This window comes from Aegilops tauschii, chromosome 3 (genome assembly GCF_002575655.3).
Source record: "Aegilops tauschii subsp. strangulata cultivar AL8/78 chromosome 3, Aet v6.0, whole genome shotgun sequence".
Classification (NCBI taxonomy): domain Eukaryota; kingdom Viridiplantae; phylum Streptophyta; class Magnoliopsida; order Poales; family Poaceae; genus Aegilops; species Aegilops tauschii.
The window spans coordinates 60,031,014-60,051,340 of NC_053037.3; the positions used below are offsets into that span (position 1 = coordinate 60,031,014).

At 45.2% G+C, this 20,327-nt stretch overlaps 2 protein-coding genes across 9 annotated transcripts; both read left to right on the forward strand.

Moving 5' to 3' along the window:
• The first annotated feature begins 1,889 nt into the window (after window positions 1-1,889).
• LOC109777536 (transcription factor bHLH51-like) lies at window positions 1,890-12,912 on the forward strand. Of its 8 annotated transcripts, none has more exons than XR_012204287.1 (7): window positions 1,891-2,441; window positions 2,630-6,431; window positions 6,535-6,780; window positions 7,126-7,536; window positions 10,042-10,328; window positions 12,314-12,399; window positions 12,460-12,912. XR_012204287.1 is itself a non-coding variant. In XM_073510014.1 (6 exons), exons 4-6 carry the CDS (start codon window positions 6,760-6,762, stop codon window positions 12,589-12,591), a joined length of 564 nt encoding a protein of 187 aa, XP_073366115.1. In that variant the 5' UTR covers window positions 1,902-2,441; window positions 2,630-5,299; window positions 6,087-6,431; window positions 6,535-6,759; the 3' UTR covers window positions 12,592-12,912. The 8 variants fall into 8 exon arrangements, 2 of the variants coding, with proteins under 2 accessions (XP_073366116.1, XP_073366115.1); XR_012204288.1 differs by having other exon boundaries at window positions 12,314-12,386; XR_012204286.1 differs by having other exon boundaries at window positions 1,890-2,441; window positions 10,042-12,399.
• A 3,728-nt stretch (window positions 12,913-16,640) lies between these two features.
• On the forward strand, window positions 16,641-18,313 carry LOC109777534 (putative transcription factor bHLH107). Its single transcript, XM_020336155.4, has 3 exons — window positions 16,641-16,764; window positions 16,843-17,146; window positions 17,498-18,313. The coding sequence occupies exons 1-3, from the start codon at window positions 16,751-16,753 to the stop codon at window positions 17,978-17,980; spliced, it is 801 nt and encodes a 266-aa protein (XP_020191744.1). The 5' UTR covers window positions 16,641-16,750; the 3' UTR covers window positions 17,981-18,313.
• The last annotated feature ends 2,014 nt before the right edge of the window (window positions 18,314-20,327 follow it).

A 20,327-nucleotide genomic window follows, 5' to 3' on the forward strand; every position in this document is an offset into this window, starting at 1 on the left:
ATGGCGTGATGTAGGAGGCATCACCCCTCCTCGTGGACCCCGTCTGCCACCGTTTGTTGGACCAAGGCCACACCCGAGTCCCTATGGACCGCAGGCTCCACAGGACCGTCTGTTTCCGGATGATCATGTTCAGCTTCCAGGACATGGTGGTGACTTCTATGAAGATTACTACAGAAACAATTTTTGAAATTTGGGCATGATTTTAAAATTCACGAACATTTTTTAATTGATGATTTTTTGGAATATTCAAACATATTTCCGAAATCATGATTTTATTTATTTCCCAAACTTTTTTTCGAAATCATGAACTTTTTTTAATATCTATTTTTTTCAAAATCACGAACATTTGTGAATCCACAAACAATTTTGGAATTCACAAACATTTTATGAAATCTCAAACATTTTTTCCAAAATTTGCATTTAAAAAATGGAAGTTTTTTGAAATCTCAGATTATTTTAAAGAGTAAAAAATAAAAAAGGGGGCGTCCCACCCCGCACATTGGTTGGCCGAAAAACACGTGCAGGGGAAGCGGGAGGTGCGCTTTCCTTCCTATTCAACGCATAAGTCGCTGAATAGGAGCTCCCATATGTAGCTAGGAGGAGGCTGAAACCGGCACCAAGCTCTTCTCTCCCACCTCTGTCTCTCTTCATCAATTCCCTCCATGCTACCCGTGCATCTCGAATTAACTACCTCTTGATTGGTTAGCAAGTGGGACGCTAACATGAATGGTAATTAAAATTCATATATCATATGACCAGACACCACTCCCTGAACAAGACCCATACCTAATTGAATTTCTGTTGATCAATTATCAATGTTGCATGAGCAGTAAAACTAGTTATGCAACAGCATAAAGTGGAACAAATGGTTGTCCAAAAGAGAGCTACAAAAGGGTTTTGCAAAGTGATAAAAGTGCAATCTGTTTGATTACTTCGTCCTTTGAATAATCTTCATGGCCTTTGTTCTATAAAAAGGAAAATCAAAGGGCAATCGCAATTGAGGTGGCCGGTTCCCATGATCGTTTCATCAAATTTTCATTCAAAAAGAAAAGGTGCCTCTAGCTAGGTAGTAGCCTATCCAGAAGACGCGCCGGACGTCAAAAGATACAGCAGATCCTTCGGATCGAGGTTGGGCGTCGGAGGGCCCCTCTCTTTGAAACCATGGAGGTCAGGCGTACAAGTTGGACTAGATGCACATGAAGATTTCACGCGAGTTCTGACATGGTTATTATCGTCGTGTTAAGCAAACAGAGTGGTGTCGCCTCTACCGACTTATTAGCAGTGGTCTCCAGTGAGTCCACTCCCTGAAACAGAACACTCTCGGTTAGCTGTGCGTGTGGGCACTCCAAGTTCACAAGCAAAATCTATTGTCGACTTTTTTTTTGAAAAGGAGGATGACCTTCGGCCTCTGCATCTGGGCGATGCATGCGGCCACAAATCTATTGTCGACTGATTTGGCACCTACTGAAATAACTGAAACTTGCCAAGTTTTTGCTGAAATTTCATGGAAAGCCAGAACCATCACATCATGCCTTATAGGCTGCTGTGCGTAGATACTACACTACAGTATAATCAATACATTCATAAGGGTTTGGCATGGCATGATTCTTTCCACATACGTATATCCGACTCATGGCACACTCATACACGCCACCTCACTCATTGGCCGAATCCATGCCAATCCAAACAGCAAGATTTCCCCTATAATATTACCCGAAATCTCAAAAGTGCACGCGCACTTTTTTGCGAGACCGAGCGGCCCGCTGTAAACCGCACGATTTCAATCACACGCATTCATTCCCACTTTAGGTGTCATCTGGTCGGGAGCCCACCCACCCGTCATCCCACTCCGGCCAGCCGGCCGAGCCCACCATCCACCCTGTTGTCTCTCGCATCTTCCCAAATTCATCTGGATCCAATCGCCGCCAGCTCCTCCGAGCGCCTCCTCCGAGCGCGGCCCTCACCAGATCCACATGACCGCATCCACATGCTGGCCTCCTCCTCTAGCTCGACCCCGAGATCCCCCACCCGGACCCTCCCCGGCAACGATGCGGTCTAGGCCGCCGTGGAGCCATGGATCCAGGCCATGGCCCTCCCTGCTCGTCCCTCCATCCCCTCTACAACGGTGAAGACGAGGCCCTAGCACTCGCCTCCCCCACGAGCTCCAGGTATGAGGTCCAAGACCCGCCTCATCTGGATCGGGCCACGGTGTCGCGCCACCACCACGTGAACCCGGCTGCCTCCTCCGCCATTGACGACATCCACACGGACGGCCGTGCACCACCAACACCACCACCTCTCCCCCCGACACTCGGCTACATGGAGGTCGTGTGGGTGCTCCCTGCGGCCTCTCCTCTCTCTCTCCATAGTTGCAATGGATGCCTGGAAAAGAATTAAGAACATGTACGAGCAAGCTAAGCGATCAACAGAATCCTGATGCAGTACTGACCAATCCTTACTGTGTATCTCAATTCAGAAACATCATTTGCTTTTTTGTTTCTGGTATTTGATCTGATGCATCTATACCTGACATGGGATTATTCTGCATTTGGTACATCAATTTGTATTTTAAGTTGCTATGCTCGACCGTCCAACTGAGTAATTTGATTGTCGTATTCTTGCTTGGTAGGTTATCTCATTCCTGAGGGGAACAGCGTTTGAGCAGCCGCTGCCGGATTTGGTATCGTTCCTTTACAAGAACAGGATCATGTACCTGGCCGTCACTAGGCTCCTCATTGGAGCGATCAATTTTGCGCCTGGATCTAATCCTCTCTCACCTTTATTTCTCTGATCTACGATCTTACATGTTGTAGTGCCTTTTTTTGAGTAAACTGTGAAATACTACTAGTCTAGTTGCACTATAGTAGTCTCGGTTGAATATAATTATCGGGAAGTTGCACAATACGGTGATATTAAATTGGCTAGATGATGTTTTCGCTTAAGTTAATTTATTTTTGCTAGTCACATTTTGGTTGGCATCCACAATAGTTGTAGTTGCACACATGATATCTCACGCTTGTATTACTTAAGTATAGTTAGACACGCGGCCAACTACTACTGTAAACTGGAAGAATGTTGCACACGCACGACCATGAAGTTGCTCACTCTCGTTGGTATAGTCGCACACGTGCGACCGCTTGAAATAAGTGTTTTCTTTAGTCAGCTAACACTATAACGCTTGTATGTTCTGTAAATTATCAATCTTGAATTTTCTGAAGAGCATAGAAAGAGTTGCACAACCATATTTTCAGAGTTGCACATTGACTACCATGCAGTTGGTCAGGGCTGTTGTCAAAGTTGCACATCCTACTGGTAGGGATTTGCTTAAGTCGATCTATTTTTGCTAGTCACATTTTTTGTTGGCATCTGCAGTATTGTAGTTGCGCATATAGTAGTTCTCGGTTGGATATGACTATGAAAACTTGTACAACACTACTATAAACTGAAAGCATGTCGTCCTACAAGTAGGCCTCATCGCCCACCTTTTTTGCAACTAGGCAGGTCCCCTTATCCAAGTTGTTTTGAATGGTTGGTGAAGGAGAGGTGCACAATACCATCCAACTAGTTGACATCCTCAGTCTTTTTGTAGCTACGTTGACACCCTCAACATTTTCTTCTAGAAGCCTGAAACCTGAATGTGCAATTTTTTGATTGGTCATGCAAGTGTTGAATATTTCTTTTACCAAGACTATCTAATTAATTGGCATCCTTAAGATTTATAATTGCACAAGAGTATTCAATTAGTTGGCATCCACAACATTTCTACTTGCACAAACAGTATCCAACTAATTGACATCTTCAGCCTTTCTAGTTACACAAGAATAACTATTTTTTAGTCCCATCTTCAAATTTTTGAGGGTTGCCCAAGAGTATCTAATGACTTGGCACCCTCAACCTTACTAGTTTCACATGAGTATTTAATTAGTTGGCATCCTGAGCATTTTCTAGTTACACAATAGCATCTAACTAGTTGACATCCTCAACCTTTCTAGTTGCACAAAAGTAACTATTTCAGTTGGCATCCACATTTTGTAGTTGCACAACTAACATAATATCGAGTTGGCATCGTCAACCTTTTTTATCCGGTTTTTCTGAAGAAGAACAAATATTTTGTGTGTAGTGTTAACTAATCACCTTTGGCTCCTTTTGTTTTGCAAAACCGCGGGTTATCACGTCGGAATGTGATCACCTTTGGCACCTTTTTCTGATGACAAGAAAAAAGAATTTCGTCTTCTTTTCTGTTTCACTTTTAGTAACATCCTATAGAACATATTCCCCCTATTGCAATTTGTGAGACAAGCCTATTTGTACGCTCGTTTTTAATACTGTTCGTGTGCGTTTTCTAGTCTGGTTTCTTTGCTGCACACATTTACAGCAAAAGTTGGGCTTTGGATACAAGTTTAGTTGCACAGTGATATGTTTATATTTGCAGACAGCAAACCCAGTCTTTTTTAGTTTCATCTAGTCTGTGTGTTGGTTGTACACATTTTTTGCAGGAAAAGATGGACTGAATGTAGTGTCTATGCAAATAGAAGCCCATATTTGTGCCAACTAAACATGAATCCAAAACCATCTTTTCCTTCAATGTGTGCAACCAACAACCAAAAGATTCGAACAGATGGTCTCCAGTCTGGGCTGTTTTGTTGCACATTTACATAAAAAGGTTGGCTTGGACCCATGCTTAGTTGCACAAATATGTTTAGAAACAGTACAACCAGTCCATCTTTCTAGTTTGGGATGTTTTTTTTTGCACACATGTTGCAGGAAAGTTGTTTATGGACCAATGGCTTAGTTGCACAAATATGTGCTTCTTTTTGCACAAACAGTACACCCAGTCCATCTTTCTAGTCTGGGCTGTTTGTTGCATATATTTTACAGGAAAGTTGTCCTTGGATTAATGCTTAGTGTGCACATATATTTACTCCTTTATAGTTTTGGTTGTTGGTTGCACACATTGCAGGAAAAGTTGGCTAGGATACATGATTTAGTTGCACAAATATGGGCTTATATTTGCACAGACACTACATCCACTTCATATTTCTAGTCTGGGTTGTTTGTTGCACATTTTTTTGCAAAACTACTCCCTTGTGTCTATTTGCGCACATCCAGGCAGAAGTTGGTTTTGCTACTGGGTCTACTTGCACAGAGTGGTGTTTAATTACACAGACAACAGATTACTGTTGCTACTCCCTCCAATTATGGAGAAGATCGGTGGTAGATCCAGAGGCAAAGGGGAAGGAAAAGTGAAAAAGGGAGGATCTGGAGCCAGAAGGGAACTTACCTTGATTGATGCTGCCTGGTACGCCTCTCTCCTCCCTCTTGTTACCACTTCAGTTCTTGCCAAAAAAAATCACCTTGTTTGGTTTGCCATAGCGGCTCTGTAGGTTTTTGGATCCAGGATGGGATCCCCTTTTATTATGGAGAAGAAGGAGACGCCGTGGAGGAGGAGGTGTGGGCGAGGGAGATGTAGGAAGCTTCTGGAGGGTAGTGGGGTCACTCGATAGCGACCGGGCATGCTGTTTCTGTTTCGTGGTTTTCGCGTGTCGGAAGGACGCTTTCCTTTTTGGAAACTGGGGGATGAAGTTTTCCTTATCTGGCCGGCCGCTTGCGAGCGCAAGCGAGCCAACGGCCATCAGCCAGACGCGGGAGGTGAAAAATGCACATCCACGAGGTAGGGGGGATGCACATCAACTATTAGCAGTTGGCCGAGCGGCACATGGAGTTGCACATCGTCTACTAGGCAGGTGGACGAGACAACAGATGAAGTTGCTCATTACGTGAAGTTGGTTCATGTAGGACTAAAATTGCACCACACAGTATTATAGTTGATTGCGGTAGCACAAACGTTGGTTTAAAAAATAGTTGCATCTCATAGTATAAAAGTTGCATCATCTAGTACAACCAGTTGGCAATGAAAAAAGTTCATCGAAACATATATAAATGGGGCCTGGTTTTAAAGATCTCGTCGCGAGGGTTTCAACGATGAAAACGAATTTTAATTTTGACATGTAATTCAAAAGTTATAGCTTTTTGAATTTTTTGGAATGCAATTAATTGTCTTTTTTACTTTATTACTGGCATGTCAGAGCACATGGAAAAGAAGTTGGGCCAGCATAAAGGAAGTGCGTTGGGAGATACTTTTCGATTTTGGTCTTCTAGAAGTCAAGCGGACTTTCCTAATCAGGAGATGGGACATAAATTTTTCTAATACAGCCGGCTGCCGAGGAGCGCTAGCGAGCGCACGGCTGCTCGCTAGACGCGTCCATAATATTATCCCCATAGTGGGGTACTAACCACATGTGAGAAAAGAGATGCGTATGTATGTAGGGCGGTCAGGTCATCTCTCACACACAAGCTCATCATCTGCCTCCTACATATCTATCCTATATATGAAGAGAATGAGGTGACAAGACACCGCCGCACTAATTATTGTGAGCCTCCTCCTATCCACTCGCCTCGTCTCACTCCCGCTTCCATTTCTTCTCCTCCGTCTGCTTCATCACCAGAAATTCACATTCTTCCTTGTTCTTGCAGTGTCCAAGAGCTGGATGGCAGTTCCATGCCAGCCTCCGCAAGGAAGGAATGAGCTGATGGCATACGATGCCTGTGATCCTACAGTGAGCGGAGCTGTCGACGACGTCCTCGTCGACGACGGGGTCGGGGAGGACCGCGACGGAGGCAAGGGCCCTGAAGGTCCACAGCGAGGCCGAGCGCCGGCGTCGGGTGAGGATCAACGCTCATCTCACGGCGCTCAGGAGGATGATCCCTGATACCAAGCAGGTTTGCGCTATCAATATCTTAGCCATTTCACCATTTCAGTGTTGTGAAGCATCAACCAAACAAAGCTCAGCTGCACATAATTATTGTCGTTAGCTGATCAGCTTTTCTGGTAGAAACTAACTTTGCATTAAGAAGTCTCTCTTCAAACAATTCTGATTGACCTTTATGTCAGCACCAGACATGAGCTTTTATGAAGAAGATCATTGAAAACTCGCACAAATGTTCACATTTCATCAGACTTTTCACCCTGAAATTCTATCTATGATATAAGACAAAGTACAGCACCGCAGTAGACTGCTATTATGCGACTTGTCAGAAGAATGTCTCTTGTCTTCCCTTCTGCAGATGGACAAGGCCGCCTTGCTGGCCAGGGTGGTGGACCAAGTGAAGCATCTGAAGCGGAGAGCAAGCGAGGCCGCACAGCTAAGGCCCGCCGTCCCGCCGGAGGCCGAAGAGGTCTCCGACGAATTCTGCTGCACCGGGGACACGGACGACGACGATAGACGCCTGTACATTAAGGCCTCTGTCAGCTGCGACGACCGCCCGGACCTCGTCGCCGGGCTCATCCAGGCGCTCCATGGCCTGAGACTTTTACCCCCATCCCTCTCTCTTCTTCGTCTTCCTCGCGCCGACCACTGCCGCATGTGCTCTGCCGCCGTCGTCGACCTTCTCCAACAGCTCCAACCTGGCCGCTGCATCAACCTGACCTTGACCAGAGATCGCGGCGCCACTCCGCTGTCCGTCAAGCACCACCAGGTACTCGCTTCTCCTCATTTCCAATCTGCATTAGGCTGCCCTAGTTCGTCGGGGGACGATGTGTTCGTCCAAGTTCATCCTATCTTTTCCATCTACGCTTAGTTCAATCCAAAAGCAGTACTGAAGTTGTGCGGTAGCAGTTCTAGCATCTTCTTCCAATCGTAGATGTATCCCCTTTCCCTGAGATTCATTCCCAGCTCGCATGTTTTTCCACTGCCATATTTAGGTTTAGTAATTATTCATCCTTTTCTGAACTACCAAACGCATACGCCTGCGTTGGCTACATTTCATATTGGGCCGACCCAAGGAGGCTTGTATGGTAGAGTCTCTATTCCGGCATTATGAATTTTTGTCAAATTTGGGAACAATTTTGAAGTTTGTTAACATTTTGAACAATTTTAAAAATTCATGAACATTTTTGGAATATTCAAACATATTTTCGGAATCATGAATTTTTTTATTTCCCAAACTTTTTTTCGAAATCATGAACTTTTTTCAATATCTATTTTTTTAAAAAAATCACGAACATTTTTGAATCCACGAACAATTTTGGAATTCACAAACATTTTATGATATCTCAAACATTTTTTTCAAAATTTGCATTTAAAAATGGAAGTTTTTTGAAATCTCAGATTATTTTAAAGAGTAAAAAATGAAAAAAAAAAAAAGGGGGCGTCCCACCCCGCACATTGGTTGGCCAAAAAAACACGTGCGGGGGAAGCGGGAGGTGCGCTTTCATTCCTATTCAACGCATAAGTTGCTGAATAGGAGCTCCCATATGTAGTTAGGGAGGAGGCTGAAACCGGCACCAGGCTCTTCTCTCCCACCTCCGTCTCTCTTCTCCGATCCCCTTCATGCTACCCCTGCATCTGGAATTAGCTACCTCAAACTCTGTAATCTTGTTATGTTGATTGGTTAGCAAGTGGGACGCTAACACGAACGGTAATTAAAATTCATATATTATATGGCCAGACACCACTCCCTGAACAAGACCCGTACCTAATTGAATTGCAGCTGATCAATTATCAATGTTGCGTGAGCACTAAACTAGTTATACAACAACATAAAGTGGAAACAAACGGTTGTTCAAAAGAAGAGCTGCAAAAGGGTTTCCCAAAGTGATAAAAGTGCAATCTCTTTGATCACTTTGGCAAATCGTAATGTTCATGGCCTTTGTTCTATAAAAAAAGAAAAAGAAAAGTGCGATCGCAATTTGAGGTGGCCGGTTCCCATGATCGTTTCATCAAATTTTCATTCAAAAAGAAAAGGCGACTCTAGCCTATCCAGAAAGCGCGCAGGACGTCAGAAGATCCATCAGATCCTCTCTTTGAAACCATGGAGGTCAGGCGTACAAGTTGGACTAGATGCACATGAAGATTTCATGCGAGTTCTGACACGGTTATTATCGTGTTAAGCAGACAGAGTGGTGTTGCCTCTGGCGACTTATTAGCAGTGGTCTCGAGTGAGTCCAGTCCCCGAAACAGAACACTCTCGGTCAGCTGTGCGTGTGGGCACTCCAAGTTCACAACCAAAATCTACTGTCAACTGATTATGGCAAGGAGAGCCCGCTCTGGTGTCCACCCTGTTCGTCTGTTCACAAGTCAAAGGGAAAACTGTTTCATTTCCTGACTTTCACATCACACGTTCTGAGGATCACAGGCAGTCGAGAAATGGCGTCGATCGGAAAATTATCAGGTTTGAGCTGAACAGTGTGAATGAAGTTGCTGGTCAGATGTGGAAGGAGAGGGAGCGCGGCGTGGTTGCAAGAGGCCAAGCCCGACACTGCTCCTCATAATGACTTCCCTTAACCAACAGCAGGCGTCGTGATTATATTCCAGTCAACGAATCTTGTGAGCAGACAGTGGTCGCTCGTGCCGGTTTCAGATTTTGGTTCCAGAAATGTTTGCAGCGCCACTTTTTTCGATTTATTTTAAAATTTATCTATGTGTACCTTCTGAAAGTGCTGAAACATTTAGGCACCTACTGAAATAACTGAAACTTGCCAATTTTTCGCTGAAATTTCATTGAAAGCCAGAACCATCCCATCATGCCTTATAGGCTGCTGTGCGTAGATACTACACTACAGTGTAATCAATACTTACATTCATAAGGGTTTGGCATGGCATGATTCTTTCCACATACATACTGTATATCCGACTCACGGCACACTCATACACGCCACCTCACCCATTGGCCAAATCCATGCCAATCCAAACAGCGAGATTTCCCCAATATTATCCCCACAGTGGGGTACTAACCACATGTGAGAAAAGAGATGCGTATGTAGGGCGGTCAGGTCATCTCTCACACACAAGCTCATCATCTGCCTCCTACCATCCAGTATCCATCCTAGTCTATATATGAAGAGAATGAGGTGACAAGACGCCGCCGCACTAATTATTGTGAGCCTCCTATCAACTCGCCTCGCCTCACTCCCACTTCTACTTCTTCTTCTCCTTCTTCTGGTTCATCACCAGAAATTCACATTCTTCCTTGTTCTTGCAGTGTCCAGGAGCTGGATGGCACCTCCATGCCAATCCCCGCAAGGAGGGAACGAGCTGATGGCATACGATGCATGTGATCCTACGGTGAGCAGAGGCCCGGCTCCGCTGCCCCGGCAGGCCAGCTCGGCGCCACCGGCCGGGCCGCCGGAGCTGTCGACGACGGGGTCGGGGAGGACCGCGACGGAGGCAAGAGCCCTGAAGGTCCACAGCGAGGCCGAGCGCCGGCGTCGTGTGAGGATCAACGCTCATCTCACGACGCTCAGGAGGATGATCCCTGATACCAATCAGGTTTGCGCCATCAATATCTTGGCCATTTCACCATTTCAGTGCTGTGAGGCATCAACCAAACAAAGCTCTGCTGCACATAATTATTGTCGTTAGCTGATCAGCTTTTCTGGTAGAAACCAACTTTGCATTAAGAAGTCTCTCTGCAAACTTGTATCCGCGAGAGATTGTTGCTACTTATCGTGAGATCCATAGTGTGCCCCTAACAGAGAGGCCTCGGGGTGGGCTTATATAGCCGCGGGGAGGGGTGTGCCGTGCTGTCGCCGCGGACGCGTGGCCGGCGCCGCGGACGCGTGTGCACGCGCATGAGCTCGGAGGCAGGCGACGAGGGAGGCACAGGGGAGAGCTCACGGGGAGGAGACGGCCAAGGGAGCGCAGGGAGGAAGAAGACGGCGAGCTCCTAGCCAAAACCGCCACTGTTCGTCCGTGGGCGCGCGGCGGCTTGCGTCGGTGAGGAAGCGGACGGAGGGGGATAGGGGTCCAGGGGAACGGCGACGACTAGAGGAATCTAGGGGACATGCCCGTGCTAGCTGAGACGCCGAGCAAGGGAGGGGCCCGAGCAAGAAGACGCTCTGGACGCGGCCAACGCCAGCAGAGCGCGCGCATTGCATGCCAAAACTCGTGATCACCGCGTGCACTGGTGCACACAGTGGTACACGGCCGGCCAAACAATGTCTGGTGGTTTTTCCTTCCTGGGGAGGTTGCAACTGAGGTGGTAGTTCGACGAAACACGCTCTGGTTAAATGGTAAGAACCCTCTGAAGTTTACTGCAGTAAACTTGATCGTATACTGTTGATTTACAGGGACTTGGTTGGATCCAAAAGGTTTGTCGTGGGTGTTTGGGTTAGGAAGAAATACCATACTGGGGAGTTTGGCAGGAAATGGACCAAGATTTAATGCACTTGCTTTGCAACTGCATAATCTGGTCCAGAAACTTGATCAGGAAGGTGCAATCACATGGAGAGTCAAATTGAGCTCAAATTGGGCAAGGCAAAGTCATTTGGTCCTATGAAGATGCTCAAAAAGTCTCACACCAATTGGTCAAGCCAAACTGGTACTTGCTTCACAAACATCTCCTCTGGACAGAAACTTGCAAAAATTCTAGAGGAATAATGGCTTGATGAACCATGCCCAAAATGGGTGGAGGTAGGTTATATGGATAATGGAAGGCCTAGAAAATTTGGCAGCCATAATGGAGCAACATAAAATATACTTGCTTCACAAACTGAAATTTTGGACAGAATCAAAGAATTGAAGATGAGCTCACATGGAGGCATGACATGAGCTCTACTTTGGTGGAGGGCTATGATATGATGATATGAGGGATCATGCAAAATGGAAACTCATTTGGATATGCCTAGCTTGCACCTCCTTCACAAAGCTTCTTTCTGAATAGAAACTTTGGAAAATCATAATTAAATAAGCTTTATAAATCAGTGACGGCGTCGGGTGAGGATCAATGCTCATCTCATGGCACTCAGGAGGATGATCCATGATACCAAGCAGGTTTGCGCCAACCCTTCGGTTTTGTGATTGTGAAGCCTTTCGCAACAATATCTTAGCCATTTCAGTGTTATGAAGCATTACCAAACAAAGCTCAGCTGCACGTAGTTATTGTCGTTAGGTGATCAGCTTTTCTGGTAGAAACTAACTTTGCATTAAGAAGTCTCTCTTCAAACAATTCTGATTGATCTTTATGTCAGCACCAGACATGAGCTTTTATGAAGAAGATCATTGAAAACTCGCACAAATGTTCACATTTCATCAGACTTTTCACCCTGAAATTCTATCTATGATATAAGACAAAGTACAACACCACAGTACTATTTTGGCCCGATTTGTCTTTTTTGCTGAGAGCTGCTCATATGTCCAAATGACTTGAAATTTGGAGCGGGCCTCACGCATCAAATTGTCTACCACACAAATTTTATTGAGAATTTTTTGAATTTGTTTTGAATTTTTTACGAATTTTTTCTAACCGGGTGCAGATGAGTCTGGGCATCAAAACGCCCTACTCCATTTCATCAGACTTTTCACCCTGAAATTCTACGATAAGACAAAGTAGGGCACTGCGGTACGTACACTGCTATTATGTGACTTGTCAGAAAAATGTCTCTTATCTTCCCTTGTGCAGATGGACAAGGCCGCCTTGCTAGCCAGGGTGGTGGACCAAGTGAGGCACGTGAAGAGGAGAGCCACCGAGGCCGCACAGCTAACGCCGGCAGTTCCATCGGAGACTGACGAGGTCTCCATCGAATTCTGCTGAAGAGGAGAGCCACGGAGGCCGCACAGCTAACGCCGGCAGTCCCACCGGAGACCGACGAGGTCTCCATCGAATATTGTAACATGAATTTGTGTGTGTGTGTGTGTGTGTAGCCAGACCCTGGACTGCCCGGCCATGGCCTGAGGCATGGAACTAAAACACTCAGTATACTTTAGCTACTGTAGCCTACTGTAGCTACAATATTTACGGTTTCAACGAAGCTGGTCTGGGGCGTAGCTATATCCTGGCTACGGCACTATGTGTGTGTCTCCACTTGCACATATGCCCGCACATTGCAATGGGAGAGATAATTTTCTTTCAATATTTCAGTGTGTGACTTTTATATATTCCGACTGGGTTTTGAAAAGATGTTGCAGAATTTGAGAAATAATGTTCATGAATATAAAAAATGTTCATCAATTTTAAAAATATTCACAAATTCAAAAAACGATTGTGAATCCAAAATATGTTCATGTACAATTAAGAATATGTTCCTATATATAATAAAAAGTACACAAATTCAGAAAATATTCGCCAATTCAAAATATTTTCATGAATGGAAAAAATATTGATATTTTCAAAATATAAAGAAAATTTCTAGTTTTGATCAACATTTTTTGTGTTTTCATGAAAACAAATTGAATTTTTTCATCACCAATTTTTCAATATTGATGAACATTTTTTTACCAGATGATCAAATTTCGAATTTGATGACCATTGTTTTCAACTTGATGAAAAAAAATCTCAATTCAAGAACATTATTTGAAAATCGGATGAATTTCTAAATGGAAGAACAGTTTTTTTAATTTGATGAGCATTTTTTAAAATTATGGCAAACAAAATATCAATATGATGAACAAACTTTGAATTTCATGATTTTTTGAATTAGATGAACTATTTTTGAATTCAATAAACAAAAAATGTTCCCGGTTTTGAAAAAATAAGTTCACGAAAACGAGAAAAAGGAAGAAAAGAGGAAAAAATCAACATAAAAAGAAACGAAAATGAAAACAAGAAAAAAATGAAAATGCAAAAGGAGAAAATAAAACTTGGTTTGGGAACTTTCTAGAAGGTTCAAGAGCTTTAACAAAACCGGACATGAGTGACTTGGGCCAGCCACTGGCGGCAGCGCTCCTGCGCACTTTTCTATTTTTAAGTTTTCTTTCAATATTTTAGTGTGTGACTTTTATATAGTCCGACTTGGTTTTGAAAAGATGTTGGCGAATTGAAAAATATAATGTTCATGAATCCAAACAATGTTCATGAATTAATAAGAGTTTACAAATTCAGAAACTGATTGTGAATCCAAAAAATGTTCACATACAATTAAAAAACTGTCATGAATTTAATACTTGTTCACGAATTCAGGGAAAAAAGTTTACAAATTGAAAAAAATATTGGCCAGTCAAAATATGTTCATGAAGAATTGTGAAAATGTTCAGGAATTTGAGAAAAGTTCATGTATCCAAAAAATGGTTACAAAATTTCACTTAATTCGGAAATGTTCACGGATTGGAAAATTGTTCGCAGATTTTCAAAAATATTCATGAATTTTTGAAAAAATGTGAATTAGAAAATGAACAAGTCTTATATAAGTGAAAACTTTCTGGAATCCCGAAAGAATTGTTTGAAAATGTGAACAATTTTTGAAATTTTGAACATTCACATGAAACTGTGATTGTTTAAATTCCAAACATTTTTTACAAACATGAACATTTTTCAAATTTCAAGAATTTTTGAAAAAGATGAATAAAATTTGAAAACATGAGCAATTTTTTATATTTGAAACTTTTTTGAAGATTTTAAAGATTTTTTGAAATTTCGGAAATTTTATAAAAAGTAAGAGAAAAACAGAAAATAAATGAAAGAGAAAAAATGGAAAACCACTTGAATGAATGAAAAAACCGATAGAGAAATAAAGAAAGAAGAAAATTTGGTCCGAAGCTCCCCAAAACCGGATGGAATCTTCTGAGCCTTCCCATGAATCACGGACAGATGGAGGGATTAATGGGCCGGCCACTTTGAAATGTTATAGACAATTGTGTTCATAACGATAGCATAGAGCGATATATAGAAGTTGCTCAAGAAAAAAAAGGAATGATATATAGAATTTCTGAGAATTACCTGTTCTAGTGGATCATGGTTGAAACCGGCACCACGCTCTTCTTCCCACCCTCGGCTCTCTTCCTCGATCCCCTTCATGCTGGCCCTTTTTTTCGATAAAGGGTGGATTTTATTGGCTCAATATAGAGCATCAAAAAGATACAAACACAGTGAGCACACATCCGGCCTCTGCATAACTAGCATGCACACAGCCAACATCAACACACACACAGAAAAAAAAAGCCAACAAATAGCAAAGTCATGAGCGACCAAAGCTATGTGTAAGCGAGTAAAAAAACTAAAAGCGATCAGATGCACGATTACAAACTACAGAAATGATCATATCCGCACCAATCATCTAATGACATCACATGAACCACGATATTCTTCAACGGCAAAGCCTTCAGAAGGGGAACGACACTCAAGCGTCGCCGTCACCGGATCCAACCACCAAGGCCAGAGTCTAGATTTTCACCCTGAAGAACTAGTCCGAGCTTATCCGAGCAATGCCTTCAAGACGGATGATGCTTGAAATCCCTGTTCAAGAATTCAACCAATTTACCAGTTAACTTGCCAATTAATTCCTACTCATAGGGTCACTCGGTAGTCGATAAACTGATAATTGTCCGACTAATTCATTAATCGGCCGATTAGCCAATTAATCCCCTACTCGCCGACCAAACGAGCAACTATCAGTGTCAACGAATTCCTCAATAATGCTTGAAATTTGTATACTTGACTAAGATAGTGCTCCTCGTGTACCTAATTGAATTGCAGTAGATCAATTATCAATGTTGCATGAGCAGTATGTTAGTTATACAACGGACATAAAATAAAGAGGAAACAAAGGGTTGTCCAAAAGACGAGCTACAAATGGGTTTTGCAAAGTGATCAGAGTGTAATCAGCTTTGCCAAATTGTAATCTTCATGCCCTTTTCTGTACAAAAATATACTATATAATGAAAGTGCAACGAAAGAGGCGGCCGGTTCCCATGATCGATTCATCAAAAATTTCAAAAAGGGAAGGTGACTCTGGCTAGCTAGCCTATCCAGAAGGCGCGCAGGACGTCAAAAGACACAGCAGATCCTCCGGATGGAGGATCAGGCGTCTAGCGACTAGCAGTGCTCTCCAGTGAGCCCAGTCCCTGAACTCGGTTGTTTCTCGGGCAGCTGTGCGTGTGGACACACCAACTTCACATGGAAAATGTATTGTCGAGTGATGGTGGCAAGGAGAGCATGTGTTTGGTGTCTACCCTGTTCGTGTGTTCATAAGTCAAAGGGAAAACTGTTTCATTTCCTGACTTTCACATCACATGTTCTGATCACAGGCAGTCGAGAAATGGCGTCGATCAGAGAGAAAATTAGCAAGTTTGAGCAGGACTGTGTGAATGAAGTTGCTGGTCAGATGTGGAAGGAGAGGGAGCGCGGCGTGGTTGCATGAGGCAAGGCCGACACTGCTCCTCATAATAACTTCCCTTAACCAACAGTACGCCTTGCGCTCAGAGGCACTGCACGGAGGATTATATTCTAGTCAACCAATCTTGTGGCCAACAGACAGTGGTCACTCTCGCTTCCCTTCAGATTTTGGTTCCAGAATTATTTGGTGCGCCACTTTTTTTGATTTATTTTAAAATTTATCTATGTGTACCTTCTGAAAGTGCTGAAACATTTAGGCACCTACTGTAATAACTGAAACTTGCCAATTTTTCGCTGAAATTTCATGGAAAGTGAGAACCATGACGTCATGTCTTATTGGCTGCTGTACGTAGATACTACACTACAGTGTAATCAATACTGCATTCATAAGGGTTTGGCATGGCATGATTCTTTCCACATACGTATATCCGACTCATGGCACACTCATACACGCCACCTCATCCATTGGCCGAATCCATGCCAATCCAAACAGCGAAATTCTCCCTATATTATCCCCATGCATAGTGGGGTACTAACCACATGCATGTCAGAAAAGAGATGCGTATGTATGTAGGGCGGTCATCTCTCACAGACAAGCTCATCATCTGCCTCCTACCTATCCAGTATCCATCCTAGTGTATATATGAAGAGAATGAGGTGACAAGACGCCGCCGCACTAATTATTGTGAGCCTCCTATCCACTCGCTTCGTCTCACTCCTTCCTTGCTCTTGCAGAGTGTCCAAGAGCTGGATGGCAGCTCCATGCCAATCTCCGCATGGAGGGAACGAGCTGATGGCATACGATGCCTGTGATCCTACAGTGAGCGGAGGTCCGGCTCTGGTAACCCGGCAGGCCAGCTCGGCGCCACCGGCTGGACCGCTAGAGCTGTCGACGACGTCCTCGTCGACGACGGGGTCGGGGAGGACCGCGACGGAGGCAAGGGCCCTGAAGGTCCACAGTGAGGCCGAGCGCCGGCGTCGGGTGAGGATCAACGCTCATCTCACGGCGCTCAGGAGGATGATCCCTGATACCAAGCAGGTTTGCACCATCAATATCTTAGGCATTTCACCATTTCAGTGCTGTGAATCATCAACCAAACAAAGCTCAGCTGCACATGATTGTTGTCGTTAGCTCATCAGCTTTTCTGGTAGAAACTAACTTTGCATTAAAAAGTCTCTCTTCAAACAATTCTGATCGACCTTTATGTCAGCATCAGACATGAGCTTTATGAAGAAGAACATTGAAAACTCGCACAAGTGCTCGCATTTCATCAGACTTTTCGCCCTGAAATTCTATCTACGATAAGACAAAGTACAGTACCGCAGTAGACTGCTACGTATTATATTATGTGACTTGTCAGGAAAATGTCTCTTATCTTCCCTTGTGCAGATGGACAAGGCCGCCTTGCTGGGCAGGGTGGTGGACCAAGTGAGGCACCTGAAGAGGAGAGCCAGCGAGGTCGCGCAGCAGACGCCGGCCGTCCCGCCGGAGACCGACGAGGTCTCCGTCGAATTCTGCTGCGCCGGGGACGCCGACGACGACAACAGCCGCCTATACATTAAGGCGTCTGTCAGCTGCGACGACCGCCCGGACCTCGTCGCCGGGCTCATCCAGGCGCTCCATGGCCTGAGACTTAGGACACTAAGAGCGGAGGTGTCCTCCCTGGGAGGAAGGGTGCAGCATGTCTTCACACTCTGCAAGGAGGAGGAAGGCAGTGCAGGGAGTGCTGGACTGAATTCCCTGAAGGAGGCTGTGAGGCTGGCTCTGGCCAAGGTTGCTTCACCAGAGCTGGTGTGTGGCGGCAGTCCGTTCCAGTTTCAGAGCAAGCGGCAGAGGATTCTCGAGTTGCATTATTCAATCATGTCCATATAGATGAGTATTTTCTGGAGTATATTTTTAGTGTGCCAGATTTGAGGTTGGGACTGCTGTTAGTGCTGTAAGATAAGATAGATGCAGACATGCAGTCACTCCGGGACAGATATCATAGCAACAGGGTTTACACTGTGTGCCTGATGCAGCATGGCTGCCGACATTCCAGATTGCAGAGATCCTAGCTGATGACGCAGGGTTACATGATTAGTTTGACGATTCAGCAGTGGCGTGGATAGGCTAATACTCTATGCAACACCTCCTCATTGGTGGTTCTCATGTTAAGATATGACTATATATGAGACACACCTAGAAAGAATTACTTTGTCTTTTTTACTTTTGTTATGTTAGGTATATCACCAAGTTTTCCTGCTCGCCGGGTGCAGCAGCGCACAAGTGTGGCGTTCAGACATCTTGGGCGTTTTCAAATGAAAAGAAAACTTATGAGTTTTCAAGGTTTTTGCACCCATGCAAGTTTTCAAACTAAATAGAGCATTTTAGCACCTTCAGAAGGAAAAAAAATTAACTTTGTACTCTAGTGAACAGTAAAACTTTCGTTTTGCACAATATTTTCCCATGAAAAGTTAAGAGCACAAAACAGACTATTGAATTTACGTTTGTTCTGTCTGTAATATTTTGACATTCATAAATTGTGGGCACTCTTTAATTATTCCCCTATACTTGGGCACCACTCAGTTACTCCCTTATGCCTAGTTGCCTACGCTAGTTTACCACAGAGTTCAATCTTCTTCAGATTCTAGAAGCACAACTTTTTCTTACTAATGCCTAACTTTTGCTTTTGAAAAGCACAGGAAGCCTGAAACTTCTGTCTGGGAGCAGCTATTTGACTAGATGTGCAAAGAGAGCCTTGGCTCAGTGGTTGGGCATGCGGTTGTGCAGCCTAACGACCCGAGTTCAATTCCTAGAATTGACAGGTGATGCACATGGGTTTTCCCTTATTTATTGAGGATCAAGTTTGGTGTGCGGTGGAATCACTCATCAAAAAATATCTTGATACTCATTTAAAAAAATTTGAGGACCATGTTTATCTTGGTACTCATACTAAAATGGCCGTATGCATCCCTAGTTGGTGCAGAGGCCGGGGAAGTGAAATTCTCCCCCAATTTTATTAGGATCTGAAGCGCCGCCTGACGTGACGCCGCCTGACGAGACACGGTCATCCGTCGAGGCCGGCGCCGGCGCGGCCTGCGGCTCATCGCGGTCTAGCGCGGCGGATCCTCGCTCTATCCCGACGTCGTCGGCGCTCTCTCTCTCTCTACTCGTGCGGCGGCGCCGTCGGGTGGAGGGGCGGGGACTGCGGCAGCAGCGGGAGCGGATCCCGGCGTGAGGACGGGTGGTGGGAGCGCAGGAGATCTGCCGAGGCTGCGGCAGTGGCAGGTTCAGTTTTCCGACGAGACGGATCCTGACACATGGATCGTGGGGCGTCTTCGTTTCTCACCATCGTCGCGATGGATGGCTCTGTTGGATTTGGAAAACGATGTGTTGGCCGGCGATTATCTCCCGGACGGCGATCAGATCGAGGTAGGTCTTCGAATTTCCTTGGATAACTATGTTGTTATCGTTGGTCATTGCGTGCAGGTTGATCAGATCCCGGTCGTGGACATTTTTGATTTGACGAACACAACGAAGACGGGGAGGGTGGCTGCCGGGATCCCGGCGGGGTCGCGGTCTGCTCCCTCCGGCGAGCGGCGGCAGGTGGGGGGCCGGTTCTGGGCCCTTGCCGACGCAGACGAGGACGAGGGCGATGAAGACGCGGATGCGGCGCCGTCATCTCCGCCTACTCCAACGCCCTCTGACCTGTTGTGTGAGTTCTTGGGTGCAGGGTATGAAGAAGATGAGGCCGCTTCCACCGTCGACAAGGTCTTGCCCCTCGAGGATCCGGCTAGGGTCGGGCTTCATGCGGGAGAAACCAAGGAGATGCTGCGCCGGGTGGTTCACCGGAGAACGGCGGCGACGGCGATCCGGCCGTGGAAGGGCCCCTTGCCTAAGGTACGTCTACCAGATTTAACTGTTTTCGATCTGATTCGGCCGGATTCATGGAATTTGGTCAAGAGACGTAAGAATGCTCGCCGGAAAAGTTCTCGATCGGCGCCGGAGGTGACCGCGGCATCATCGCCGGCGGTCACGGCGATCCAGATCAGAAGCGCTCGCCAGGAGCGTTTGAATTTGCTCCTGGGCCGAGCTGAGCCGCATTCTGTTGGGCCGGTGAGTATTATTGGGCCAAGGTCTGGTGGGTATGAGGCCCAGCCGGACTTGGTTGCAATCGATACTGAGGGGAGGGGCGCATGCACGTTTCGATCGTCTTCGCCTACTCCGTCGCCGCACCCTA

What these genes read in the sequence shown, in the direction of transcription:
- LOC109777536 (XM_073510014.1), top strand. Translation starts at nt 6,760, where the DNA reads ATGATCCCTGATACCAAGCAG. An exon ending in TGATCCCTGATACCAAGCAG is followed by an intron (nt 6,781 to 7,125) that starts GTTTGCGCTATC and finishes TCCCTTCTGCAG; the next exon opens with ATGGACAAGGCCGCCTTGCT. An exon ending in TGTCCGTCAAGCACCACCAG is followed by an intron (nt 7,537 to 12,459) that starts GTACTCGCTTCT and finishes TCCCTTGTGCAG; the next exon opens with ATGGACAAGGCCGCCTTGCT.
- LOC109777534 (XM_020336155.4), top strand. An exon ending in TGATCCCTGATACCAAGCAG is followed by an intron (nt 17,147 to 17,497) that starts GTTTGCACCATC and finishes TCCCTTGTGCAG; the next exon opens with ATGGACAAGGCCGCCTTGCT.